We start from the raw sequence: 27892 nt of genomic DNA, 5'->3' as shown, positions 1-27892 counted from the left end.
TTATTAGACTCGAAGCATGAATACAAAAATAAGCATCTAAAGCAGCAAATTCGGAATTCCTTTAGAATATTAGTTTCATTCCATGATACAAGCTCATAGTACAATGTCATTTACAAATTATGCGAGTTTGGGAGATGTATAACATTTTGCAAACTTCCCTGCATTATTTCTCATTAATGTTCCCATTTGCAAGAGTAATTAATTAAGTATTAAAAGAGATTACATCTCAGCAACCAATTTTTCCTTTTGAACTCGAGATTCAGCAAGGTTTCCATTAGTCCACTTCTTCAGCATCTCTAATGCAGCCTTGGGCTGGTCCATTGGAACCATGTGACCCGCATCATGGACCTGTTTTAGTTACACAAAATTTTGAACTGAATAAACATTTTCACTGACCAGGCGCAAAGTCAAAAGGGACTTTGATAAATAAATGGCTATTGATAGTTTTCATAGTGCATAGTTGATAAGTTTATGTGGGTGAATAGAGAAAAGAAGACCTTAAGGAAACTCAGAGGTCCATAGCTCTTCAATAATCCGGCTTCTGACCCATCAACAACAAAAGGAACTTCAAGTGAGGTTGTAAATTCTTTCTTACCAGACCATTCCAGGGCGTGAACCCATCTTGAATTACCTACTCATTGCCAAGAAAATGTCCATCAATCCATTAATTGCAAGGCTATAATAGATATGAATATTGAATTTTACAACAGATCTTAAACTCATTGCAAGGTGTTCATCAATCCCTTCATTGCAAAGTTCATCAATTCTTTGCCTTGACAAGAGTAAATACGTACCAAGCCAGTTGCAGATTAGATCATATTCCCCAGCATAAATAAGCAAATTGATTCCATCCTCCAGAAGGGCAGGAATACCAACTTCAAGATTCCTCATCCAATCCACCAACAAGGCCATATAAACTTCAGTGCTACAAGAAACAAAATGAATTTTCCCAACCCCTAGTGAGTCCCGAACAGATTTTTGGTTCAGGAACTTCTCCATGTTTGAAAAATCATAGCAAAGGCTCCCCTCACACTTTTTTCTGATATCATAGTACTGCAGCATAAGTATATTTAGTTGCTGGTAACAGTTATGAATATACCAATACATAGCTTCAAGATCGAAATGACCATAAATATTAGGATGAGTTTCTTTCTCACATGTTAGTAGCATAAATGTTTTTTTTTAACATATTTTACGAAATTCCTCAACTAAGAAACAATTAAGTTGTTATGCAAAAGATTTTTTTGCTTGGAAAATGGTTAATTATCTACTTGCCTACTTGTAGAGAGGGGAATGAATCAATTTAACTAAAGGTGACGAAGTCAGCTGTCAACCACTCCAGAAAAGTTTGTTTACTCACATTTGTGTCTCCGGCATGTAACATGATGTTACTGAATATGAGATTACAAGCTACATATGCAGCCACGCAGGAAGTTTTTCCATTTGTGCCTGAAAGGATTAAAACAAATATTAAGAGGGTAACAGGCAAACCCAGGCTCCAAACAAGTGAAAGCACTGGTTTTCAATGAAAATCAGGCAGTGATCTTGACTTTTACTTCCTGTGAGAATTATCACTTGATCACGACAATAAATACAAAATTGATGTGATCGCTAGAAATCAACAAACTTGTAATCTTACTATACACTTTCATACCTAGAGTTGACCGTGGATTTCATTAGGCTTCCAAATAATTCAGAAATAGGAAATTGTAATAGTAAACTTTATGATGATTATATATTAAAAAATAATATCTTGTGTACATGGCATACACACGTGTATATGTGTATGGGGTTTAATGCATAATATAGCAAATAGTCGGAAAAATAGGACTTTCTAACTAATAGACCACCCAATTTATATATTGAAGAACTATATCAGATACTTTTTATAAAAAAAATACTGCTTCTACTTTATACCAATAATCATAGTAACTGCCCCAAACTCTCAGTTCCTATCATTACCCCCGCAGAAAAATCAGTCATACTAAGGTTCTTCTATCCATTCAATAGAAATGTTGTCAACTCCTCTCTCCCCAGTCTTAGGGTACTAAATGAGGAAATATGCTTCCCTACCAAAATCACAATAATTTACCCAATTTTTATAGTTTAGACTGTCTAATAAAGGTTATCAATGGATATAAATCCAGGTCTTGTAGATGGAGCAAAAGGCCAACTCACGAACAAACCTTAATTGGAACTTTTAAAAAAAAAGTGATATTCTGTTCATTATTTCAAATACGGTTTAATACTGGAAATGATTTGTTGGAGCTTAAAAAATCAATCAAACAAATTCAAACATTTGGTAGTTGGACTCTTCAACCCATCATAGTCCTCACTCATTACATAAATTCGAACGTGACAAGAAATGTAACATTTGTTAAAAAGTAAAAAGCCAAAATGTATATTACCACATAGCTTTATTGCCAATTCACAGGCTGGAACCAGTACTTTGTTGAGGCGGTTACGTGTAGCCTTCTTAATGATTCCCATTTCCAATGCATAATCTGGGTAGGCTTTATACTGAATTGCAGGGTTAGTAAGTCCATTACCAATGGCAAATCCCTGTTCAAACAATAATAGTAAGATAAGAAATTATTCTTTCCCTTCAATTAAATTCTGTCACAGAGGAAGTTAGACCGGTTTATCGCGTGATGTAACAAACCTTCAGGTTTATATGAATTCCTTCTTTAGCTTTGTTGCCTCGATGGATGCGTGTTGCGAAAGCAGGAATATAGTGTCCAGCATAAGATTCACCTGTAATAAAGAAATCATTTTTTGCATATTGAGGATGCTCTGCAAAGAAGGCCTGAAGGAAAAAGAAAATAACTGTCAATACGTTTTTAAGTGTAAAATTAGTTTTGCTATGTCTCTACATATATATCACTCTTACTGCCCTGTATTGTGATACACACACATACGTGTGTAGATATGAACCTGCTCTAAATTTTAGGCATGGCATCCAAAATTCTTTGATTACCTTGGTAATATTTCCTTAAATTTCTTCTCTCCAACTAAATTTGTTTCTTGTGTTAACTATGATGTGTAAAATCAAATTTTAGCATTTGGGAAACTAGGAAACTTATCACAAAATACAAACGAAAGATGTAGTAAGTCAAGAAACTGATAGAGGCAGCCTTGACCAACAAGGCTTCCAAAACTCACTTTCTCAGACAGCAACTTCAAAGAAATCCTTATGGGACTAATGTAAGGAAGAAATCTTGATATAAAGACATTTAGAAATAAAACCTCCATAATGATACTTTGCTCATTGATAAGGTCGACATTGAGGCACACGTGGTAAATCATTTCCCACAGACTTTCTCTACATCAAACATATGCTCTAACGTACTTTATATCACTAATTTATTCCTTTGTTATTGATAGACATGCATAATCATATTCTTATAGAGCGGCCTACTTTGATTGAAGTTAAACCAACTGTTTTCAACCTCTCCTCTGATAGTGCTCCTGGTTCATATAGTTTTTCTAGTGTTTTTTATCAAACTTTTGGGATATCATTCAACATGATCTACTCAATTATGTTTTGGGTTATCAAGAGGGTGGACAGGAATTGAGATCAATAACACAAATAAATGAAGCTTACACGGCTAAGCTTTGTTGTGAATTCATCGAGAGAGATAAGGATTGGTCTAAAATTCTTGCTGCTTTTTGAAACATGATTCTGTGGTAAATTTTGTTATTTCTTCTATATGGGAATGTATAATGAAAATTTATTCTCAAATAAAGGAAAACAACGTTAGGCAGCTTGGTAATGACAGATTGATTAATTTTTGGTCTAACCCAGATTCTGTTGCAAGCATGATGAGTATTGACAGAAGTATACATAATATGCTGATGACAATTGGGTATATCAAGTGTATATTTTAAAATAAGAGAAGGAAGTGTAATTTTAGTATCTATTAATGAAAGGGAATATAGTTTACTCAAATAATAAGTTGCAGGAAATAAGTGAACATAATACGAAAACAATGTAACTAATATTCATATTTCACAACAAACACAAGTACCTGAATAAAGTCATACAGGTCATTGCTGACACCATCTTCATTGTGACGAATGTCGCGCAAATCAGTACTGTAGCTAAAGCCAGTTCCAGTTGGTTGGTCAACATACAAAAGGTTTGATGCCTACAAGATTAGGAACAAATTTTACTTCCCATAAATAATTTTCACATGAAACATACATTTCAGAAGCAGTTTAGGTTATGACAATTAGGTGTCATGTTTACTTTTATCCTCGTCAAGAAATTAGCAGTGAAGACAACCCTCCATGTGAAAACATATTGAAAACCCATATTTTCTTGTACATAATAAATTTAATCTAAAACATAAGCAAATTAAATTGGTTTGCTTCAGTATGACAGTTGAATCCCGTCTCATGCCTGCTTTTCAAGAAGATGTGAAGCATCTTAATAGATCATAATGTACACAATAGAAAACCTTAACAATTAGTAAGTAGTCACTTAAAACACAGAGCCCCCATTATGACACTAACATGACATCAAATAACAACATATCAATGAGTGATTTCAATAACAAACTTGAAGTTATTTTATCAAGAGATATCATTGTTCCTTAATGACAACTCTATCACAATAATGATTCACTATTTTAATAAAACATAGTAGATCAGGTCAAAATGTTTCAAAACACTAAACCCGTTAAAATACAATAAATACACGCTGTTTCCAAGTATTGACAAGGTACATTTATTGCGCATTTATTACCTCACCCAAATTCCTTGTTGACTTGAGAGTCAAGGTGTCTTTGCAGGCACCTTCCCTTCTTTTGGACAAGAAGAGAAGAAGAATATTCCAAGTAATCAAGTGAGGATATTGGCAGAAGAATTCAGAAAGGAAAGAAAAGTTTGGTCTTGTGGGGTCTATTCGGTCTTAGCAAGAACAATTACAAGTATAAATAGTTACAAAATATATTAATTTAAATTTGATTCCTAGATCAATTGAGATTCCTAAATTTGATCATAGAGTCATTCTATGAGGTCTTAATTTAACCTTATGTGTCACGTCACTTTTAAGACCTTTTTGTCATTTTTACTCTAACGGAAGAATCTTATAATAGTCACATTAATTAATGTCTTATTAGGTTGTTGATAGTTTTCAAGATAGAAAATATTATTTTTAGTCTTATAACCCAGTGTCTTAAATTTTATGTTATGTCAGCATACTCTGATAGGAAGATCTTAAACTTATGACCCTGCAATGGAGATGGCATGGCCTAAGGCGAGGGCAGCTGTGTGGAAAGTTGATCCCTCATGAAGCAACATGAATTCATTCAAAATTAGATTTTAGATTGCTTACATTACTTGCATACACACACGCATATATAACATTGATAAAGTGAATGGCATATACCTTGTCCCAGCCATACTCGTTCCAAACAAGAGACAAGTCATCAGCAATTTTGAAAGGACCATTTTCATAAAACAAAGCCAATTCACTGCTACACCCAGGTCCTCCTGTCAACCAAATAACGACAGGATCCTCCTTTGTATTGCGCGATTCGAAGAAGAAGTAGAACATCCTGCAGAACCAACCAAATGCCAGAAACAACTGACATAAATATACTTTTCATTGAAATCTACAATTTACCACATTATTACAGCTCATGAAACAACCGGATAATATGCACAATAAATTTTTAGATGTACAAGGTTACGAAAACTAGTTGGAATTTACAAAACTCATGCAATTATAATTGTCCTTAAGTTGAAAACTTCATATATAATTTTGCAATTTAATATACAATTTGACCCTAAAAGTAGCAACATGTGTTGCTTTGACCCTAGTAAGTGTGCATCTATCCATAATAATCTTCGAAAGTGTCAACATGGTCCAAAGTTTACCCAAACAAGTTTTGAACTTGCTAACAATTTCATACGTCAGCAACGTAACTTGTATAAACAAAAACGCTCAAGGATCAACCCAACACAAGTTATCACTAGATAGAGAGGACTAAATTGCATATTAGCTTACAATTTATAGTGAAATCCATGCTATTTAATAGTAAGAAAACGATTTCACAAACAAGATAATCCACCTCTACACAATAAAATAGAGTGAAATGAAAAGGTCTACTGTTTTACTCTCTTCATCCTTAAGGCATCTTAAAAAATAAATTACTTTCAAATTTCCTTGTTCAATTAATTTTTTTCATTATTTTCTCAAATTAAACTATTTATAATCTTAAATTATTTCCTTTTAAAATTTCCTTGTAAAATTTCCTTTTACATTAAGATTTCATTCTTCTTTCCTAATTTCAACACCCCATTCAAATTCTTTTAAATGAGTTGGTCCGACCCATGTCGATCTGAGTTGACCTAGGCCGATGTCGAGCCGTGTCGGCCCGGACCCATGTCGAGCCGAGCTCGGGTCGTTGCCGAGCCGAGTCTGCCCGGGCCCATGTTGAGTCGAGTCAGCCCAAGCCAATGTCGAGTCAAGTTAGCCCGAGCCCATGTCGAGCTTAGTTGCCCCGAACCAAGGCTAAGTCGGCACCGGGTCCATGTAAAGCCAAATTGACCCAGGCCCAGGTCGAGTTAAGTTGGTCCGGGCACAGGTTGAGTCGTCCCGAGTCGATGTTGAGCCGAGAGGGCCAAAGTCCATGTCAAGTTGAGTCTTCAGGCCCAAATCGAGATGGGTTTAATCTAATTGACAAAGTGGATTTAATCTAATTAACAAAATGAATTTAATCTAATTGACAAAGTGGATTTAATCTAATTAACAAAATGAATTTAATCTAATTGACAAAGTGAATTGAATCTAGATTTAATCTATTTTAAATAGATTTGAAAAAATCCAAATAAATTTGATCTAGTTAATATGAATATGGATTTAAATCCAATCCATTTTATTGGATCTAGATTGTATTTTGAAAAATCCAATCCATGACCACCCCTAAAATTAATATACAATTTAATGACTTGAATAAACGAGTGAAGCACATAACAGGTCCCTGAAAATTGAAGGCACTAGGTGATTGGTCTTTGAATTATTTTTTTTTTTGCATATTAGTCCCTAAAATAATACTTCCTTTAGGCAAACTAGTCCTTTTGTTATTGAGTCTAATAACAAAATTCCAAATCAACAGTCAAGTGTCATGATGCTGAACACCTTTCTCACTCCTAGTTGGCATTCAAGTCCCTAAATAAAATGATAAATAAGCAATTTAGTCCATGATACTACATGTCACTGATAAAATTCAGTTTGTTATACACATGGTCACCCATGTCCTCCAACAATAAAGTGAGAAACCACTTCCAATTGTCCTTGTTCTCTAAATCCACAATTACTTGGGTGCTAAAGGACTTAGTTGGTGTGTGTAAAAAGTATTATGAGGTTGGGGACATGCACTTTGCAATGACAAGGAGAACCATGGAGGATGGTTTACACCTCATTGTGGATGATGCTAACATTATTTTGTTGTTGAATGTTGTCTTGCAAACCCGAGAAAGGAGATTAATGTTTACTTTGATTATAACATGATCCAATACCTGAATTTGTTGAAGAACTTGGCAATGATGAGCCTTATTTAGAAACGATGGTAGAAGATGGCAAGGAATATAGAGGTGATGAAGAAGATAATGAGAAACAAGATGTTGAAGAAGAGAAGAAAATGATAAGGAGCAAGAAGCTATTATAGAAGAAAATGGCAAGAAACAAGAAGTTGATGAGGAAGAACACATGGTAGAGAACAAGATAATGAGGAAGAAGAGATTGAGAAGTTACATGATGAAGGAATGGATGTTGATGGGGAAGAAGGTGGTGGTGATGACTTCGATTTTTATGAATCAACTGAGGACAGTCTATACATGTTACCGCCTCCAATGTGGAAGATACCAAGATATTTAAAGCTATGAGAGAAGCAAGGGAGAGAATAAGGCTAACTGTGGGGAGCAATAAGAGCATGTAGTTGATTATGCTCATGCAGTGTTAAGGAGCAAACCTAGATCAACTCGTGGGATAGACTACATATCCGTACCAGGATTTATGCCTTGGTTTAAAAATTTCAATGTTTGTTCAATTTCTTGCATAAAAGGGTTCAAGAAAGGTTGCAGACTCTTTATTGGTCTAGATGGATGATTCCTCGAGGGTTACTTCGATGGCCAATCGTTGTTTGTTGTGGGACATGATGCTCGGAACCACAATTTTGTGATTCTGTTATATTCTAAAGTTTTAGGATTTAATTAGTAGTTTCTATTATTTATCATTTATCTTTAGTTGGATTTAATTAGTTAGGATTTAATTAGTTAGGATTTAAATCTTTAGTTGGAATTTAATTAGTTAGGATTTAATTAAGTACTTTTATCATTTATCATTAGTTGGGATTTAATTAGTTAGGATTTTATCATTTATCTTTCTAGCATTTATCTTTATCATTTGTAATCTTTAGTACTCTATAAATAGAGTATTGAACTATTATTTGAGATATCAATAATATATGCACTTTGTTTCCGTTTCTCAATTCTCTATCATTGTTCTTGTTCTTGGTATAATCGGAAGCCACCGAAAGGTTCCCTTTGTCCAAAGCCTAATCGTTCTTCGAAATCTCTTACGAGAGGACCTAGACGCTTCTACACACGATCGTTCATATCAGATTCTTTATGCTAGCGTATGATGCAATTGTAGAGAAGAAGGACAATTGAAACTAGTTCTTGACTTTGTTGCAAAGAGGACTAGGTGACATCGTGCACAACAAACATGGAATTTTATCTATGACATGCAATATGTTATGGACTTTGATGTCAACTGGGAGTAAGAAAGGTATCAGCATGACATTAGCAAGTTCGTTTTGCTAAACCATGGTATTGGAACCACCGTTGGGGATGTTGAGCGTGCACAAGGTAGTTTCCTATTTCAACATGGTTTATTTCAAACATTACCACGATTCAAACCCTAGATCACTTGATTAAGAGACATAAGATGCTAACACGTGTAGTAACCAATGTTGGTATTACTAATTTAGTATGATAAATGTTTTACACTGTAGAGGATACATCATTACATTCAAAGCAACATAAACTGTCGTTTTTAGGGATTAAATTTAATATTTTTCTTTTTTATTTGTTTTCTTGAAATTTTATCTAGTTTCGGGAGGAAATTGTTAAATAATGTCATAAAGTGTTAAAATATTAATGCATCCAATAAAATTAATGAAATACTTAAAATTTAAAATATAAAACAACTTCCATTTAATCATAAGCCCTAAATCTTAAACCTTAAATCAATACTCAACATGTACTTGTGTTTAAAAAAAATGAGTTTTCTAAAGCTAATATTTAGTGTAGGTAAATAAAGGTATTTCCGTTAAGCAAATAAATAAAGTCATTTCGACCTTTAATTTAGAATTAAACTATCCCATAAACTTTAGACAAGCAAGAATAGTCAAATTCATTTAGTGGCGAGACCCTTAATAGTTACTGCTACAAATTAAAAAGGGTGATAATACCTTAACACCTACATTTTTTTCAATTCCAATTGCAAAACAAAAATTTTATAATTCTATTTTAAAACTTATTTATATTAATTTTTATTAATAAAATATAATATTTTATTATAAATGAGAGAAAAAACATGGTGTGGCACTTCCTATTGCGTTAGGGAGCTAAGTTGCACGCACAAACTAACATTTTCCCTTTCTTGTAAGAAAAAAATTAAGAGAATACTTATTTGAAGTTAACTAAAATACAGTGTAAAAATATGTAAATATGTTTAAATTTTTCCACTCACCGAATCACGAACTGAAAATTAATTAAAAAACTTAAATAAATATTATCATCTAATCACGCATAATAATATATATAATAAATTTTCTACTTTATTTTAATAACTATTTTAAGTATCATAACTCAATTAACTAATTGATAATGTAAAAATATTGAGTGATGATTTTGTTGTAGTTTTATACTCCAAAAGACAAAATGTCTCGCATTGTCTACTTCACTCTATTTCTTTAAAGTGGGAAGGCCCTAAGGAAGTTTAGGCATGAAATTGAATCTACGCCCTAAGGAAGTTTAGGCATGAAATTGAATCTACTTCGACCTTTCTTTTGTGTTCTTGCTAGTTAGTTATAGCTCTCTTAGCCTCGTAAGTTAGTATGCATTACTTGAGAGTGTAAAATTCATTGACATCAATTATTTCTGAGGTTTTATGAAATTAAACAAACTGTTCCTGTTTTCATCATACTATTACATCAGATTAGCACAATATAATGATGTTCAAATCAAACAACTAAACGAATCGGTGTAACATATGAGAAATATCATATAATAATTTTTAAACAATCAAGGAAGGTTAATTTATGAGTAAGAAGCCTAAAGAATTTATGTAATTTCAAGAAAGTTGTGATTAATGTAATTAACACTTCAACTTATATAAAATTAAACTCTATTTTTATTTACCAAAATTGATGAGTGCATAATTAAAAAAACGGTTGCTAGAATCCCTCAACAGTCAATTTCATCAGATGAATCAAAATTAAAACCATGCAATGCTACTTTTTCATTTACCGGCATTTCCCTGTAAGGCCACATATGTGTAGAACTTAAACAATTAAATTAGGGTTTAATTAAAATCGGGAACTAAATTAAACGTGAAATGGAGTCCACAAGAGACGCACCTTGCGGCATGTGAATGAACAATGGGGTAATAGCCAGCATAGTGACCCAAATCCTCAACCGAAGGCTCGGAATCCGAAGCTACCAGGTTCGGGAACCTGAGGCGCTTCTCGACGATCTTGCGCGGTTGGAGCGAGGAGTTGGCAACGGGAACGACGTTGACGCCGTCGTCGGGGAACAGATTGAGGGCGCTGATGAGCTTCTTGGCTTGCAGCGCCGCCTCATCGGATGGTGATGCGTAAGTTGATGGAGAAAAGAAGAGAAGAAGAAGAAAAGTGCAGAGGATGATTATAGAAGAATATCCCATTTTTCTCGAGCTGCTAAACTGAGTGAACTCACGGTTATGCTATTTCAAGCATCGTTCCATGGTTTTGACTTTTCAAAACATTTCAAAGGGAAAAAAATCTTAGACAATTTCTTCATGCACCATATCAATTTTAAAAAAAATAGAAAAAAAAATCAGAACATAAAATGGAAACCACATTTTGGATAAAAATGATCGGAATTCAAAAACATATTATAAAAAATTAAATCTGGAATATTTTCGAATAAAAGATTTAAGAAGTAATTTTTATCTACAATTTTGAAATAGCCTTTTTATCATTTTGAATAACAAATTGGGTATATGTTAAAATTAATATGCTGTGAAAAATAATAAAACAAGCTTATCTATTGATTGAAATTAATTAATTTGTACATTCTTATGTAAATGTTTTAAATAATCTATAAAAAAAATCTCCAAACACCACGGTTCTTGAGATTTTTATGAGTTTTTTTTTTATTTGTAGGAGAATTATTTTACCCATTATGAGTATGTCTATTTTAGACATGATTGTATTAAAATGCAATTTGTCATTATTTCTTTAAATGAAGACCGTGTTAAAGTTTTTTGGTTGAAGCCATACTTTTAAATTATTATTTTTGTTCTAAAAAAACTAATTTGAACTAACAAAACAAACAAACAAACAAAAATCATTCTTTTGATAACGAATTCAACAATTAGAATAAAAAAAACAAAAGGGAGAGTGAATGTAGTATATTTGAATACATGAGATAATGATAGACATGAAGCACAGTGTAGTGTATTATACAGTGATCCCATGTTTATTGACATAAGTATAAAGGCTAAGGCACACTAGTTCAGTTTATACATAGTGATGAAAACAGCTTGGAACAGATACATGTGAAGTGTTATGAACATTCTTTAATGCAGATTATTTGCTCCATGCAGCTGATATGTCCTGCTCGGAACAACTTGAAGAACACCAGGTTGCTCTGCACAATGATTTTCCACAATGAGAAAAATCAGAAGAAATAGTAAATCATTCGCAACACAGAAAATAAGAGCAGTGATTAACTTCTAAAATCATTTAGTAAATAACTTTTTAAGTCCTTAAGTTACTTTTAGTCTTTAACTTCTAAAATCATTTAGTAAATAACTTTTTACTGAGTTGGAAATAGAGCCAAAAGGACGAGGATTTAGATTTATAATACTATTAGAAGAATGCAAATAGGACAAAAAAAATGGAAAGATTAAATCAGAATGTAAAAAATTAGCATTTGAATTTCTTCCATCATCAGCCTGTACATGGGGAGAACCATGATTTCCAATAAAGCCAGAATTTGGAAAGGTTGAAATTCTCAGTAATTTTTAGGACCCCTCATAATCATCTGGTTGCTATGATTGCAATGGTGCAACTTTAAAAGCATGGGAAAGAGCATTTTGTGGAAATAGACATGCATGGCACACACGAGCGTCATAAAAACCTCAGGAACTTGATTATGATTAACAATATGGTTCAAGAAGTTCTATCAGTTGAATGTTTGAAACCCTTTGCACTAGATGTCAGAGCATAAAAGAACATCACAACCAAAAGATCCAAGGATAATGCCAACCGGGTTAGGAGGGGTAACACGTATTATATGAATATAAAGGTACCAGAAACTGCTCTCGAATCGATTACTAGTTTGCTTGTCTAGGAAAAAAAATAAAAAGATTGTAATTTGAATCAGTTTTGAAAATTTTATAATAGAAATGGAGCATCGAGAAATTTAGCTAAAAAACAGATTCTGCATAAAAACTAAGCAAAAACTAAGTGATAGTTGTCTGAGCAATTCCACAAATTAAGCCATACTAATAAAACTACTCCAAGTACCAACTAACTCAACCCAAACCAACAGGATTATTACGATATTATTATTATGTGAATAATCTATCTTCAAACATTAAATAAAATCTGATAAAAACAATCACATTGGAAACTACATAACATCGAAAACATTTAAATGCACAAACATAAAAGAAGGGTAAAACTTAAAGTAGCGTAAATGAAACATATAACATCAAGCATTTTAAAAGAGAGAATGATTAATAAAAAAAACAGATTGAAAACAACCGAACTTACGTGAAATCTGCTCAACCTGCTCCGGAGTAAGCTTAGCAGAAAACCCACTAGCTGCAGCTTTGTAACTATACAACAAAGCCTCCTTGGCAGCCTCCTCACTGCAATAGTTAACCAATCACACCATTACTTTAACAAAAAACACACACCTGAATCATCAAGTTACTCTGATGAAAATTTTAGCAGTACAAATGAGAATTCTTAAAAATGTAAATATCGCATGTAAGCCTATCATATCAATTGTTGTGGGCTTATCGAGCCACCTAAACCTTCACATTCAACAGTCTTACAACCTTCACATTCAACAGTCTTACAACCTTCACATTCAACAGCCTTACAACCTTCACATTCAAACTATTGAATCCTTAGCATGAAAGATGAATTGAAGATTCCATACGACCAATAACATAACCAAATTAAATTACAGAAGTAAAAGACAACTCTCACCTTACAAACAAACTGATTTCATATTGTTGAGTTAGATCCTAAACTCTAAACCCAAATTCTAAGTGCAGTATTCAAAGTAACAAAACCATAAAAGTAGTCTTAAGCATCAGAAATCATGTCACATTAGGTATCAAAATTCCTTCAAATTAGTCCCAATTCAAAATTAAATCGATATAATTCTATACTCTAGAGACCAAACTATATAATCCCAACCGCTTAAAAACCTAAGAGAGAGAAAATCGATGGTTTATTCTAGAATTAAGACGTGATCAGTGCAATTTGTTATTTCTTCACAGAAGCATATATCGAATAGCACGATTTTGGATGAGAATAGCGCACCTGCCAAGAACAGCGGAGAGGGTTCGGATGTGATAGGCCTCAGGCTCCTCGTCCTGTGGCCTCTCGGTGTAGACGATGTGAACCGCCGGTGCAGTGGAAGCACCGGTGGCGTGCTGATCGAGCGGTGTGGCGGCGGAATCCGACATGGCTATGCAAACTGAAGCGAAGAAAACGAGGATTGCGAGTTCTGAGATTCTGAGGACAAAGGGAGTGCCCATTTTGTGGTTTTGAAATCGCGTTTTATAAGAGAGAATAGAACGAAGGAAGCACACGAACAAGAATTTTCAAAGTTGCTTATCGCTTAAGTATGAAGCGATAACACGTTGTGTTGGTGTCACCGCAAGATTCTGCCGCGTGGCCAACGTGATTTTTCAACGTTCTTTTTCCTGCGCAGATTCTGTGTGAGACGGGATTATATAAGATTCAACTTAAGAAAAAAGTTATAAATACAAAATTATTAACGAGATTATTTAAAAAATTAATACATAAAAACGAAATTGTCTCATTTTTAACACGCTATAAATCTCTAATGTCGATGTCGGATACACGAATCGGACACCGACACTCGTATGACATTCATAAGATACGTATCCGGTGAGGTGTCTAATTCAAAAAATATTTATTAGATTTCTGACAATTTTAGTATGGTTCTAACATAATTTTAAAAGGAAAAAATACATTAATTTTATAAAAACTCAAACTTATTAAAACTCAAACGTATTGTATACATTTTTATTATGATTATAAAAATAAGAAATAAATCATTTTGAACTAATTATGAAAAATATCTCTCTTGCTCCAAAAAAAATCTGTAACATATTTATATATATAAATTTTTATTGTCAATTTATTTAATTCATAATTATATAATATATAGATTTGTGTCATCGTACCCTACATTTTAAATATTATATATATCTGTGTGTCTGTGTCGTATCAATGCTCGTGTTAGTGTTTATCCTATTTGTTTTAAAAAAAATGGTATATAAAGAATTATTCTTGTAAATAATTACCACAAACTACCTTAATGAAATTAAAGTATAAATTGAAATTGAAATTTTTTTCATAAAACTAAAATTTGTAAGTAGTAAATTTGAAGTTCCTGGTTTGAAATGAAAGCCCGAGATTATTTATCAAATATTATAATTTTGAATATTAATTATTTTAAAATTAATTCTCTCGAAATAACATAGTCGGTAAAAGAATTATATATATTATATAAATATTAAAATTTTCATAATTATCATCTCATTTGTACTTTTATATTCTTTTAAAATTTAATGTTAATCACTATCATAGAAATATATGGGATAAAGATCCTTCCGTGTGTCTAAAGTGTTCTAAACTAGACTGTTCCAATCTTTAATGAAACCTGGTTTAGTATATTCTTATCCTAATAAATATTTTGGCTCATTTCATACTTAAATCATAATAAATATTTTGTTTCTATAATTTTTTTTAACTATATTTATTTAATTTGTGTTCCGCATCAAGTAAGTAAGTTGCATCTAAAATACGATATACTTTGAAACTTGTAAATTCATCACGATTTTGTTTATTTTGTTCTTAAAAACAATATTTGTTGATTAAGAAAATGTATATAAATTATTAATTATTAAGTGATGCTAAACTATTTAATGTACTGAAACAAATTCACTAAGTTGAGGATTAAGGAAACAAGTTTTTGATTCTCACAGGTCAATGTTCCGACCTCGTGACATTAGCGGTGTTATTTAACTTAAGGTCGAAACATTGACACTAACTGTGAGGATCAATAAGATTCCAAAGATAAATGGAGAATTGATTCAAAAAATGAATATCTGCTCTCTTAATCTTCAACTGGAAACTTGTATCGGTACATCCAATAATCCTATATCAATGGTTCTTTAAATACATCTTCCTCTTTGAATTCATCGAAACACTTTTAAAAAAAAATCGTAACGAAATTTTAAATAATAACTCAAATACGATAAATGACCTTAATAATATAATCTCAACGAAGTAGGAAAAATATTCACAAAATTAAAAAAAAATACAACAAATTATCCAAAAGTAAAGTGCCTTCTTCTATATGAAAACTTTCACACAAAAATATAAAAAAATTATTTTTAGGATCTTGGAACTTTCTTAATGTGGGGAAATGTTTGATAGTAATTGTAATTGAAAATAAAAAAAAGCATTCAAAACAATTCGTAGAAAAATATTTGAGAAAACTTAATCAATTAAATTTATTGAAAATTGATTATTTTATTCTTCATTATATTTAAAAACACAATTGAAACAACATAACCAATTATTATAATATATAATCGAATAAATGTGAACCATAATTTAGAAATAATATATTATTTCTTCATTAATTTGATTATTCTGTTTATAATTAATTCTAAAAAACAAGAACAACTTAATCGATTAATTAAGAATAATTTATTAGCTGCACGTATATGTATTGAATCAAATTGAGAAATGATCAATTAGTACTAAAAATAATCAATTGTACAAATCATACAATTTATAATGAGTTATGATATAATCAATTCTTTTATTCTTAAAGCTTTTAAGAATATATTTATATTTAAATAAATAATTATGATAAGTGTGATGTAAACTCTAACTCAATACACCCCAAGTATATGACCCATGTTAAACAATCAATAGAAATAATTTAGCGGTTCATCACTTACAACCCCACTTTTAAATCCTATAAAACATTTCAAATGAGTCTTTTGCTTACTGCATTAAATAATCTGGACCTGCACTATACAAAAAAATTTAAATGCTAAAAAAATATCTTTGGAATTTGATACATTGCAAGTTGCAAAATTATATGTAAGCAAAAGCCTTCAAATCATCTTATAAATATTCAAGTCTGTAAAAGAAATTACGCTTTCAAAATCCACAAAATTATTTACATTAAATATTTTTAAAATTTCATTCCAATGTTCGATCTTCATTACAATGTATAATTTTTTTTTTAATTCAATTTTAAATAATAATTAATTCTTTCTATAGGAAACTAAAATTAATGATACTTTTAGGGACCATAAACTTTTTCTTATAATTTTACATTGATCCGATGTTAACAAGACAAGAAATGTCACAACGAAGTTACTGTCATGATTTTCACAAGCTATATACACTGTACACGGTGTGCAGTTGGATTAATTTACCATCACGATATCCAAAAGGTGTGCATGTTATGCAATTGGATCATATCATTAGCCTTAAGGGACATCTTGTAGAGTTCTTTGATCTTTCCACCATCTCCAAATCTGCTAGATGTCGAAGATGGTTGACAAGGAGTTTTGTTTGCAGTCGATGAAAGTATCGTGGCCAACATTCTCTTCAAAAGCATCTGTAACTGACTCCAATATTTTGCATGTAATTCAGGATAACTGGTACTGAAAGTGTCCCCATTAGTATCTGAAACATGGCGTCCTTCAAGCATATGTGCCAAAGCTGATTCCAGCACCTGCAACAAAATTATGGAAGAATCAACAAATGACAGAAATATACACTGGTTCGTTAATAAAATTTTGATGGGTATATCAAAAACCAAATTTCAATTCAATAAAGTCTAGAGTAAGGTCTTCATTAATAATGTACACAGTTTTATGGAATATCACAAGATATTTACGGGAATTAATTGATTCAGAAAAATGCAAGTCAGGAATACAGAGAATTTTCATCTTTTATGTATTCTATGACCCTCCTTATTCCAAAAGATGGTCGAGTTCACAATAAAACATATCTAAGACAGCAACTTTACCCAGCACCATGGAGACATTTTTACCAAGTTTCATAGGAAGTAAATCTAAGTTGGAAAAACAGAACCTAATTTCGTGAATTTTAAAACATTTTTGTAGCTAAGAAGTGCCTAAGTTAATTTTATAGGTTAACAAACAAATCAATGGATTCTGCCCAAGTATGTAAATTTTCAAGGAGTCTTTGTTAATAATACACACACGACATTAGATAGCATAGTGCAACAGAAAAGATTAATGATGCAATTAAACCATCTCAATGAGTATGTCAGTAAAATATAGTCATAATCAAAATAAAATTAATGTGTAAAAGAAGTACAGGAAAATACCACATTGGAGTGTAAATAGCTTGAAAGGCTTAATGAAAGAGCTGATCTCTCCATAACAATAGTCAAATACATATTAGGATGAGTTGTAGGGCCATAGAAATCCAGCGCCTTTTGCCAGTTCCTCTCTGCCAGAGATGCATACTGTTTTACTCGCTGCACAGCACTATTTTCTCCTTTAGGCAAAATGCTTTTCTTATTTCCAGAATTCATAAATTTCAAACAACAGTCTCTCTGATAGCAAGCCAATTGGAAGTAAGCATATGCAGCCTCCTGTTTGCGCAATTCACCTAGTGACTCATACACGGATAATGCTTCCCTAATGGCCTCATTGGCTGAAATCTCATGCTTTCTCAAATCTTTTCTGGCTTTTCTGTCTTGGGGCTTCGTGTGACTTACATATGTATCTTCCAACGATCCATTTTCATAAACTGCTGTAGTATTTTCTCTTGCCAAAAGCATTCCAAGCCGGAGATAAGTATGAGCAAACTGTGTATGTGCCTCATTCCTCAAGTTGCTTGTCACAGAATCATCATGATCATTCATGGCATTCAGTTCTAACCTTGCTGCCCCATAAAATCTAAGGGACTCTAAATATTTCAGTTTTGCAGTTTCCAATGCATGATTGTATGCACTATGGAAAATATTATGTAGCTTTAGATTCTCTATTTTAGATACCATCTCCTCAGCCAAAGCCCGTCTGCCATGGCCTAAATTACAGTTTATTAATATTATGTTGGTGTGATCTGAAACTTCTCTGAATGCATCTATAGCATCTGTAAATGCTAGTTCAGCCTTAAATGAATCTTTATTCTCAAGTCTGATTCGGCCCAATTCATTGCAAACCCACCCTTTCTTTTTAACTACGGATTGTAACTCAGACAAACTATTTGGAAGTTTAAGTAATGCTTGTCTAGCTTCTTCATAGCACTTTAAAGCAGCTAAAAGATTGGACTCTGCATTTCCCACTCGAGGTTCAACTACGTACTCAAATATCCCACCGTTTTTTAGTTTCTGTGTTTCATTTGAATTATTTTCCGATTGAGATACAACTCTAGAACATGAGGCTTCCACCCCTGAGGATCCCTCATGGGTTATAGGGTTTACAGCAGCTAAAGATTCAATTTCCATTCTACTCTCAAGAGGATCTGTCTGATTCAAATCTCCACCATAATTAATATGCTCAATTTGGCCAACAAAATCATTTCCATTCTCCTTGCCATGAATGAACTCGTCTTCTAGGTCTTTCGGAGGCAAGTAATTGGCATTTTTAGTAGACAATCGTTTACTATGCTTTCTACTATGAGTCATGAAGCCCACATCTGCACTACTACTGCTTGCACTGTTTCCACTGCTAGCTCTGTCACTCTGGCAGCTGCAGTTTACCAAGGAACATGAACTGCAGTTCTGGTTCATTTGAACCAACTTCTTTTTCAGCCTTTTAACTTCCTTCACAACCTCAGATGACATTCTCAATTCTCTGGTTGCAGGTTTTTTCGGATCTTGTATTGAGATTTCTTTACCCTTTATCCTATGGAATTCAATATAAACATCTCCTACTAGTGCCCATGCCTTTGCCCAGAAAAGGTAGGCAGAAGACTTCCTTTCAATATAGCCATTAACAGTCTCATCTTTTACATCATCCCCCCATGTGTTTTCATTCAGATCAATGAGTTTTCTCTGTAAGGATGAGCCACTAACCATTGAAGAAATAAATTTTGTGTCTTCAAGATGTGGAGGCATTGATCCATAAACAGAACATGATAGCTGAATTACCTTTAATGCTTGATGCAGTTGGCCATCCTCCTTATAAGCTTCTGCAAGTGCCAAATATGATTCTCCAAGCAAAAGAACAAGCTTCCACAACTTATGATCCAACTTGGACGTTGGAAGCCATTCTCGAATGTCACAAACTTCAATACAGTCAGCATCTCCACAGGCACAAACAGAAACATTAAAAGATGATGATGGTCTATCATGGTTTTCAGTGAATTGATCCATCACCTCTGGTTCTGTGCTCAGAAGCTGTCGCATCCATCTCAGAGACTTAATGGCCTGTGACACATGATGTACAGCAGCTAACTTGGATGAGATTGGATCGGCAACTGTCTGAACCACAGGTGTTGAAACTGGACACACTTCACAAACTGAAGAGCTAACAACAGAATAGGAGATTGGTACATCCCCCCCTTCCTGGTTGGTTGATTCCGTGTTACTGACTGCTATCAGTTCCCCAGACGTGGGTTTGTGTCCTTCAGAAACCATCTTCACAGAACATTCTGATTCTAAATGCTCAATCATATTTCCATGTTCACCTGATTTGGCACCAGGAAGCAGATAAAATACCTCATGGGCACCTCCTCGTTCAGAATTACTGTTTTCAACATCCCAAGATGACTCTTTGGCTTCAGTAACAGTTAGTTCACATTCTAGAGCCAGAGATTCAGAAGTTAAATTCAACTCATCATCATAATTTAAAATCAGCCTTGCAAATTGTTCATGAGCTATTGCACATACGGCCTGTTCAGCATAACATGTATCAGAAATGCAATCAACTCAACAAAAGATAAGTAGAAATCCTAGGTAAATGGGGTTGGGAAATACATCAATTTTGTTTCCAAAGACATACCAAATGGTCTGAATCATCAAGGAATTCCAAACACTTTCTAAAGAACCTCACACACCTAGCCCTATTTGTAGCAGCCTACAGCAAAACAGACAGTGGTTAGTAAAAAATTAGTAGAAACCACTAAAAGCAGCATTAGCCAAGAAATACATTTCATTCTTTCACACCATTGATAGGGAAAGCCTGTGAGCAATTCGATAGAGGAGAGTTCCCAATGAATATACTGCATCACTTCTACCCCTACTGATTGATGATGGCAAGGACCTTGAAGCATCATCACTGTCATCTGATGAACGGTTTTTGGGGATAACGGAAAGATCAAAAAGTTGTATATCATCTTCACCAGCACCTTTATAAAGCTGCAAAACTCTAAGTCAGATTCCCTAGTACTACTAAGGGTAATAAATTTGTTAAAAGATATTAACACAGTAAAGCTAAAAGCAACAAATATATAAATGTAAAGAAAAAAAATAATAGTACCCAATACGCTCCAGGATCCTGTTTGCAATTATCCCGAAGGAATCTCAAAACAGACAAACCATTTTGCTGTACAACATGAGGATGAAATGCGGGTGTCCCATCCTCTGATATACCTTTCAAAAGAAAAATGTCATCTGTTTTCAAAAGCTCATACCCCTGAACAACACCATTGCGATGATAACAAATAGCCAACTCAGGTACACTTGCCATGACATTGTCTAACCATGCTTCAAGCCAAGTCAAAGGCGTGACCTACCAAAATTGGGAAAACTTAAATATTAATAATCTGCTACTACAAAGTTTGACGCAACACATTTTTTAGAAGAATGCTCCTCACCTGTCGTGTGACATCCCATAAATGCAAGCTCACAGCAACATACTTTTCATTACTGAATAAAAGTAGATCACTTCCCAAGAGCATGCGGAAGTTATGAAACTGCCAGAATAAAATCCTAAGAAAGCTATCATTACCAACTTTCCTTTGTTTTTCAGATTCCTGCACTGATGATCTGGGTTTTTCACCAACTTGTGACACCTTTACTGGACTACGGTTCTTATTTCTCCTGTTCTTCTTGCTCCCCCAATAGAAGTTTTCCTGCTCAACCTGTGAGTACTCAGAATGGCAATTGTATCCTTCAGCTTGAACATCACCATTTTGTACCACAATATGGGGTGGTTTTCCTCCAGGAAGTACAGAAGAATTTGATTGATCTTCTGATGGAACATGATGTGTTGGTGGACAATCACACGCCTCCATTCTGACTGAATGCATAGCAAAATTCAAGAATAAAGATTGATCTGCACATTTTGCTTGATTGTTATGCCTCCTTATAAGTTTTTCTCCCTCTTCAACATCTGGCCTGCACTTCATAAATACTTTGTCACTTATAAATCAAATGCTTGATTGTTTGGAATATTGTAGTTACGGAATATATTGTGTAAATAGGGAAATATTGTTACTTAGGGATTTTATGAACTGCATAATTGTGTAACAATTATACATTGTATTTAAATAAAAGCCTCCTCCTTGTAGCCAACACAGATTCATTCACATGACCTCCTGTTTTTCTCCATGATAAATAGAAGGCAGCCAAAAACAGAAAAAAGAGTAAGTCAAATAGCAAGTTTCAGAATCAGAAATGATGATTTAATCCAGCAGAAGCTAATAACCAAACATTCTTAACTAAGATTTCTTTTTTCCCAAATAAGGTTGAATCCCTATAAAACGTCTGAATAAATTCTATGAAAATAATCTTTTATGTATCATAGTCATAGATCATGAACTAGAATGCACAATTTATACATGGTAGATGCAATAAAATCAATTTCCTTCCTTGTTAATATTTTCGTCAACTAATAATATTTTCTTTGGATCAAAACAAAGAATTCAATTTCTTATTGCTACAAAAGACAATGGATAGGGAAGCTCAATTTTCTAAAGTGAATAAAGCATCATGAATCAAAAGACAGTCAACAGCAATTATAAGAGGCCACAATTAAGTGGAAGTTAGACATGTAAACAAAATGAAGTCATGAGTAGATCAAATACTCACCCTGTGTTTAAAACAAGAGTATGACCAATGCGACGAACGGCAATTGATAGTCGAGCCTTGGAATATGGCATTTTAAATATCTGCTTCAAAACGTCTGCTGGGGCAATGACATCAATCTCATCTCCGTAATCAACCAAGCCAGACACTGCAAGGGCCTCACATTTTCTATTGAAATTTGATGCAATAGCAGTGCCTTCCCAAGGAAAGTCTGTCATCAACAAATTAAGATTTTTTTAAAAATGTAATATGAGACGTATGAATATATGATCAAGAAATGGAAACCAACCATACATCTGTATTTCATGATGGCACGCATCTGTATATCATATCATCACAACACTCTTTTTTCAATGACTAATAATGAGAACAGTATCAACCAAAGAAGAAGGAATTATAGATTTAACTCTCTCGATGTGCTGGAAAGAAAGAATACACAACACAAACAGTGTGTTTGGTTTGTGACAAATGCAAAGGGGGAGCAGTGCCTTTTCCTCCTTTCCCACTGATTAGACTTCAGGCCCCATTTGAAGACCTTGAAAATTTGTTTGTTTTTACACCTATGCTCTCTGTTTCTAATCTGCAATGGCATTTGACCTGACCCGTCCACTCATTTTCTGGGTCACCCACAATTGCTTCATAGAAACTTAAAGGCAAGAATTATTTGTCTTGGTCTGCATCAGTTGAATTGTGGTTTCTTGGCCAAGGTTTTCATGAACACTCGGAAGAATATGGTAGTAAAATACCATTAAACAAAGTTGAACACTAGAAAAAGATGGATTTTCATCCTTGTACCTTGTTGTGGCAATCTAAGTAACCCAATATATTGAGAACTCTTATATCATTCAAATCAGGTCACTCTTTTCAGAAGAAGGCTAAGAGTATTTTTGCAAAGATATTTAACACCTCCATGACATCTCTTAAGCAAACACAATTCCGACATTGACTACCTCAGTTTCGCCATCCAACTGATAGTGTAAGCTTGAGGTGCCTGGTAGTCTAACTGATTTGTCCAAATATGACTAATGAAGGCATTGTCTCTGACAAGCTATAGTCTATGGTGGCCTGGCATCCATGCTAGGCTGTATTCACCAGAGAATCTGTCAACTATTAACCATCTGAAAGACAGTCAGCACTGCTAGTAATAGATCAGCATCCCAACTTTCTATTTATCGTCTTTTTATTCCTAACATGGACCCTAATAACTGGAGACTCAATAACAATAACCCCCCTTGGGCCCAAAAAATAAGTTTCACCCTGCCCTCAAAGTTAAAAGAGGAACAAAAGTCCTAAATATCTGATGCTAATTTCCATAAATTCACACAATCAGAGAGATTTGTGACACTTATCAGCACCTTGGCCTCTTAAGAAGACCAATCTCTAACATTCAAACCTGTGAGGTTGAACCTCTAAGTGTGTAATGGCTGAGAACATGTCTGCAAAGAAAGTGCCTTTTTCAACAAGGAAATGTGAAACACTGGATGCATTTGGCTCCCAAATAAGCACAACCAGTGAGCAACTTGACCAATACTTCTGAAAATCTGAAATGAGACGTAATCTTGGGCTTAACTCCCCAGTGGTTGCTTGTGGCTTGTAGTTTGAATCAGTAAGATTGAAACTTTAGAAAAAACCACTCCCCCCCTCTAGGAACTGGACCTCCATCCTTGGCTTACTAGCTCGGACTTTCATCCTTGAGTCCCAAACCTCTACTGTCACCCTTGGTAACGTAGACCCTTTTATCTGTAGGTCAGCTAACAAAGTCCCAATACTACCAATACAATAGATAGCATCCTGATTTCAGAACCATGATATACCAGCATGCACAGGGTCGTGAACCAACTTTCACTTCAAGACAACAACCAAGACTTCTCCACAAGGTGCGATAACTAAAGTTTCACTTTATTAAAAAATTACTAAAGGAGACAGTTTGTGACGTACATTGATAGCATCCACTTCAAATGGGTACAACTAAATGTATGCAGCTAAATTCAATGGAAGTCCGTAGAACTAAGAATGGAAAAAACAAAAATCAGATAACAAACCCTTAAAGAGAGAGGTCAAATTACAATGACGACTACCATCAACACACTATGTCGTAGGCTAAAATACACTGGAACTACATATCACGAAGGAGACATATCAAATAAAGAATGAACCCACCAAATTTTGTGTATTCCAATAATGTCAATTGCAATTTATGATAGCTTTGAAGAACATGAAAACAAAAAATACACAACCACCAGAGCGAAAAGGTAGAATAGAACATATTTGAACCATTGAACATGACCTTCCACTTATAACATATAATTAGTTTACTCCAAGGGTAAATAAGCACCTCCTCCAGTTATGTTGGAGTGCACGGCGCCAACAGGAAGAACCTTGTCTGGAAAATTGGCCAGAAGCGGCGGAGTATTCAGATCAGTCTCGGTCGGCAGCATCCGGTAACGGTAACGCGGAGCATTCACCCTGGAACAACCGCAAACAACACTTAATTCTCAAAACACAACACATAATTCAATCAATAACAAAAACAAATATTGAGCGAGAGAGTATGTGTGTGTATACGTTTGGGGAATAGGGAGAAGCGCGGAATGGAAAGCATGGTGGAAGGACTTGTCGGTGGGAACGGGAATTGAGCCGCAGAGGAACCCGACAGGTTTGGGAGTGGCGATTTCCAACGTTCCGACGCACACTAGTTCCCTGCAATTCTCAGAGTTGGAAGATGACGACGATGACGACAACTTCGCCATGTTGATTGCTCCAAAACCGCAGAGCTATGCGCGAAGGTGAATTGAGAGAAACAATTGAAAGCAAAAACCCTCGATAATCGATGCGGGGATTGTGTTTGATGTTTGGTTTCTGTGCTCGCGCGTGCACGCAGTCTGTGTCAGTTTTGTATCAGATGAAACTTCTGGAAAATTCCTTATAATGCTTCTGTTCTTTTTCTCGGTCCCTGCATTCAAACCTTTTGACGGTTCATCTACAAAAATATCCATAATAGTTTTTTTTTTAAATTTAAAATTCAATTTATGTTAATCGTGATATTTTTTTTAATTTTAAAGTTAAATAAATCGTATTTACGATTTAAATGAAATATGATTTTACAGAAGAAATTATATTTACCGTATACTTGGCACAAAATAGTTTAAATTGAAATCATATAAAATAAAATACGATTTTAATTCAAAGTACAGTTTAAAAACGAAATTTCAAAATTCAATTTATTAAAAAATTGTATGTATAATTTTTTTTTCTTCGTTAACTTTTTAATTACTTTTAAACGATAAAATTATAATAAGTAGTTGGATTTTAAAATGGATAATATTTTAATTGTGATGATTAATTGTAACAATATTATCTCAACATAGAGGTAAAAACATTAGTGTTTTTAATAAAAAAATAATTTTAAATATGATATTAATTAAGTTAAATATGTTTTTTGTTTTTTATTATAATACGAAATTCATTTTTTTTATGATTCAAACTTTAGACAATCAAAGTACTTATAATATGAAAATGATTGGAATAAATTATTTTGTATGTGAAATGATTGTTGTTTTATTTCAAAGATTATTAGTTTTTTAAATATTTGTTGTTGTTTTTATTACGGATCCACTATAACTATTTTCAATATTGATGAAGTAAAACTTCAAATTAAATCAATTTAAAAATCGTATTTATTTTATACAGTTTCGATATAAACTTCTTAAGATTGTATTATAATCATTTTGAGTCTATCCTAATGAATGTTTGTTGGTCTTATCAAGTCACCGGATATCGAGTCGTTGACCCCATAATATATTGTCGGTGTGAGGAGAGTGTCTTGGATCTCGCATTGACTAAAGATTATGATATTTCATTCTTTATAAGTGAGTGCAAACCTTTGTTATAAGACAATTTTATAAAGTTGAGTTAGGTTTAAAGTAAACTTCTTAAGAGATATAATGATTTAAGGGTTGGGTAAGAAAAAAAAAATTCATATTATAAAATATATTTAATGTATATTATTTTGATAATTCACAAAGCAAAAAATAAAGTACCTCTTGGACACTCTTACACGTTTGGTGTAACTTTTAATGTTTTTTATAACTAAGTTAGTTGGTGCAGCAGTTAGGCACATAATTTGTGTTTGATCCCACCACATGCAAACTTCTCTTTAGTCCATTTGAGAAACCCGTGAAAGGACAAAAGAAAATATGCATATGACGAGGAGGAATATACTCATTCAATGAATACAAAAATGAAGATTAAAATTACCATTTGCACAAGTCTTAAGATTAATATGAATACAAAATTAAAAATATAAGTATGAAGACGCATGTACCACATTTTATTCTTTATTAAATATAATATATTTTTTAAATTTTATGTTTTTTTTCAAATTTTTGTTCTGTGCCACGTTTCACTAAAGTCTTGTTTTTAGACATTGATCATTGATGTTTACGAGAAGATGTTGAGTAACAAAAATTTATTGATTTTGATTGAGTGTTTTGTATATTAAGACTATATAAAATTTATTGGATAACCAATTATAGTGTCCACATATATAATATCATTAAATATTGAATATCAGAGTGGCGCACGGAAGCGTGGTGGGTCCATAATCCACAGGTCCTTGGATTGAAACCAGGCTCTGATAAAAAAGAAGAAATTTTTATGAATTTATTTTGTTCTTAATATTGACTATTAATTTTAATACATGTTATTTTAATATGCATATGGATTGATATTATATAATACTATTTGAGTTTCTCACACAATTTTCTTTTACTATAATTGTTCAACTAATATGACCAAAGAAAAATCATATATTAGTTTGCTATTGTCACTATTTTTTTTAATTTGATATGACAATTTTATCCGCAACTTAATTATTTATTTGTTTGGAGGTGTTGGACCAAACTTATTATTTGTTGATAAAAAACTTCGTTAAAAATATGCAAATCAAAATGGTATTATGTAACTCTTACTAATATTTTAAATTTATTCACACAAACAAACACAATGTTTATGACCATAACTAATAATAGTTATAAAACAAACTACATATAACATTTACAAAACATAAATATTATTAATAATATTTATAAAGACTATTAATAATATTTATAAAGATATAAAGGGTAAAATATAATATATATATATATATATATATAAAATAGGACATCACCTTTTATATATATGTATATGGTTCTAGATTAGTAAAAGTTTATTTGAAATGAGATAACATGTGTGCCTAAAAAGTGTCATGTGTGACACAATCACTTTTGTAACGATGACCACTAAAGTTATCACAAATGTAATAATA

At 33.1% G+C, this 27892-nt stretch overlaps 3 protein-coding genes across 6 annotated transcripts; all 3 read right to left on the bottom strand.

The window, feature by feature from the left end:
- Nucleotides 1-37: 37 nt before the first annotated feature.
- Nucleotides 38-11141, bottom strand: LOC137830508 (serine carboxypeptidase-like). Its single transcript, XM_068637908.2, has 9 exons — nucleotides 10653-11141; nucleotides 5393-5561; nucleotides 4029-4148; nucleotides 2663-2806; nucleotides 2409-2562; nucleotides 1361-1449; nucleotides 795-1053; nucleotides 498-631; nucleotides 38-348 (listed from the first exon to the last, which is right to left on the bottom strand). Exons 1-9 carry the CDS (start codon nucleotides 10955-10957, stop codon nucleotides 220-222), a joined length of 1503 nt encoding a protein of 500 aa, XP_068494009.1. The 5' UTR covers nucleotides 10958-11141; the 3' UTR covers nucleotides 38-219.
- Nucleotides 11142-11671: 530 nt separating this feature from the next.
- On the bottom strand, nucleotides 11672-14256 carry LOC137830509 (subtilisin-like protease SBT3.11). Its single transcript, XM_068637909.1, has 3 exons — nucleotides 13839-14256; nucleotides 13056-13153; nucleotides 11672-11925 (listed from the first exon to the last, which is right to left on the bottom strand). The coding sequence occupies exons 1-3, from the start codon at nucleotides 14054-14056 to the stop codon at nucleotides 11855-11857; spliced, it is 387 nt and encodes a 128-aa protein (XP_068494010.1). The 5' UTR covers nucleotides 14057-14256; the 3' UTR covers nucleotides 11672-11854.
- A 2614-nt stretch (nucleotides 14257-16870) lies between these two features.
- LOC137830494 (erythroid differentiation factor-like protein) lies at nucleotides 16871-25580 on the bottom strand. Of its 4 annotated transcripts, XM_068637883.1 has the most exons (9): nucleotides 25150-25580; nucleotides 24920-25050; nucleotides 22588-22795; nucleotides 21372-21894; nucleotides 21035-21286; nucleotides 20722-20913; nucleotides 20558-20632; nucleotides 17932-20448; nucleotides 16871-17310 (listed from the first exon to the last, which is right to left on the bottom strand). In XM_068637883.1, the coding sequence occupies exons 1-9, from the start codon at nucleotides 25332-25334 to the stop codon at nucleotides 17011-17013; spliced, it is 4383 nt and encodes a 1460-aa protein (XP_068493984.1). In that variant the 5' UTR covers nucleotides 25335-25580; the 3' UTR covers nucleotides 16871-17010. The 4 variants fall into 4 exon arrangements, with proteins under 4 accessions (XP_068493984.1, XP_090160471.1, XP_068493985.1 ...); XM_090304345.1 differs by lacking the exons at nucleotides 24920-25050; nucleotides 25150-25580 and adding an exon at nucleotides 22036-22102 and having other exon boundaries at nucleotides 22588-22728; XM_068637884.2 differs by lacking the exons at nucleotides 24920-25050; nucleotides 25150-25580 and adding an exon at nucleotides 22036-22094 and having other exon boundaries at nucleotides 22588-22719.
- Between the last annotated feature and the right edge of the window lie 2312 nt (nucleotides 25581-27892).

Source organism: Phaseolus vulgaris, chromosome 7, assembly GCF_051622355.1.
Source record: "Phaseolus vulgaris cultivar YP4 chromosome 7, ASM5162235v1, whole genome shotgun sequence".
Taxonomy (NCBI): domain Eukaryota; kingdom Viridiplantae; phylum Streptophyta; class Magnoliopsida; order Fabales; family Fabaceae; genus Phaseolus; species Phaseolus vulgaris.
This window is presented reverse-complemented; position numbering and strand designations above follow the sequence as displayed.

Excerpts from the sequence above, each read along its gene's own strand:
- LOC137830509 (XM_068637909.1), bottom strand. The coding sequence starts at position 14,056 with ATGGGCACTCCCTTTGTCCTCAGAATCTCAGAACTCGCAATCCTCGTT. Across the intron at positions 13,154-13,838 it reads CTCTCCGCTGTTCTTGGCAG|TGAGGAGGCTGCCAAGGAGG; the intron begins GTGCGCTATTCT and ends TAACTATTGCAG. Across the intron at positions 11,926-13,055 it reads GCAGGTTGAGCAGATTTCAC|AGCAACCTGGTGTTCTTCAA; the intron begins GTAAGTTCGGTT and ends ATCATTGTGCAG.
- LOC137830508 (XM_068637908.2), bottom strand. The coding sequence starts at position 10,957 with ATGGGATATTCTTCTATAATCATCCTCTGCACTTTTCTTCTTCTTCTC. Across the intron at positions 4,149-5,392 it reads ACGAGTATGGCTGGGACAAG|GCATCAAACCTTTTGTATGT; the intron begins GTATATGCCATT and ends CTAATCTTGTAG. Across the intron at positions 349-497 it reads GACCTCTGAGTTTCCTTAAG|GTCCATGATGCGGGTCACAT; the intron begins GTCTTCTTTTCT and ends TAACTAAAACAG.
- LOC137830494 (XM_068637883.1), bottom strand. The coding sequence starts at position 25,334 with ATGGCGAAGTTGTCGTCATCGTCGTCATCTTCCAACTCTGAGAATTGC. Across the intron at positions 25,051-25,149 it reads CTTCTCCCTATTCCCCAAAC|GGTGAATGCTCCGCGTTACC; the intron begins GTATACACACAC and ends CGGTTGTTCCAG. Across the intron at positions 20,914-21,034 it reads AGGATCCTGGAGCGTATTGG|CTTTATAAAGGTGCTGGTGA; the intron begins GTACTATTATTT and ends AGAGTTTTGCAG.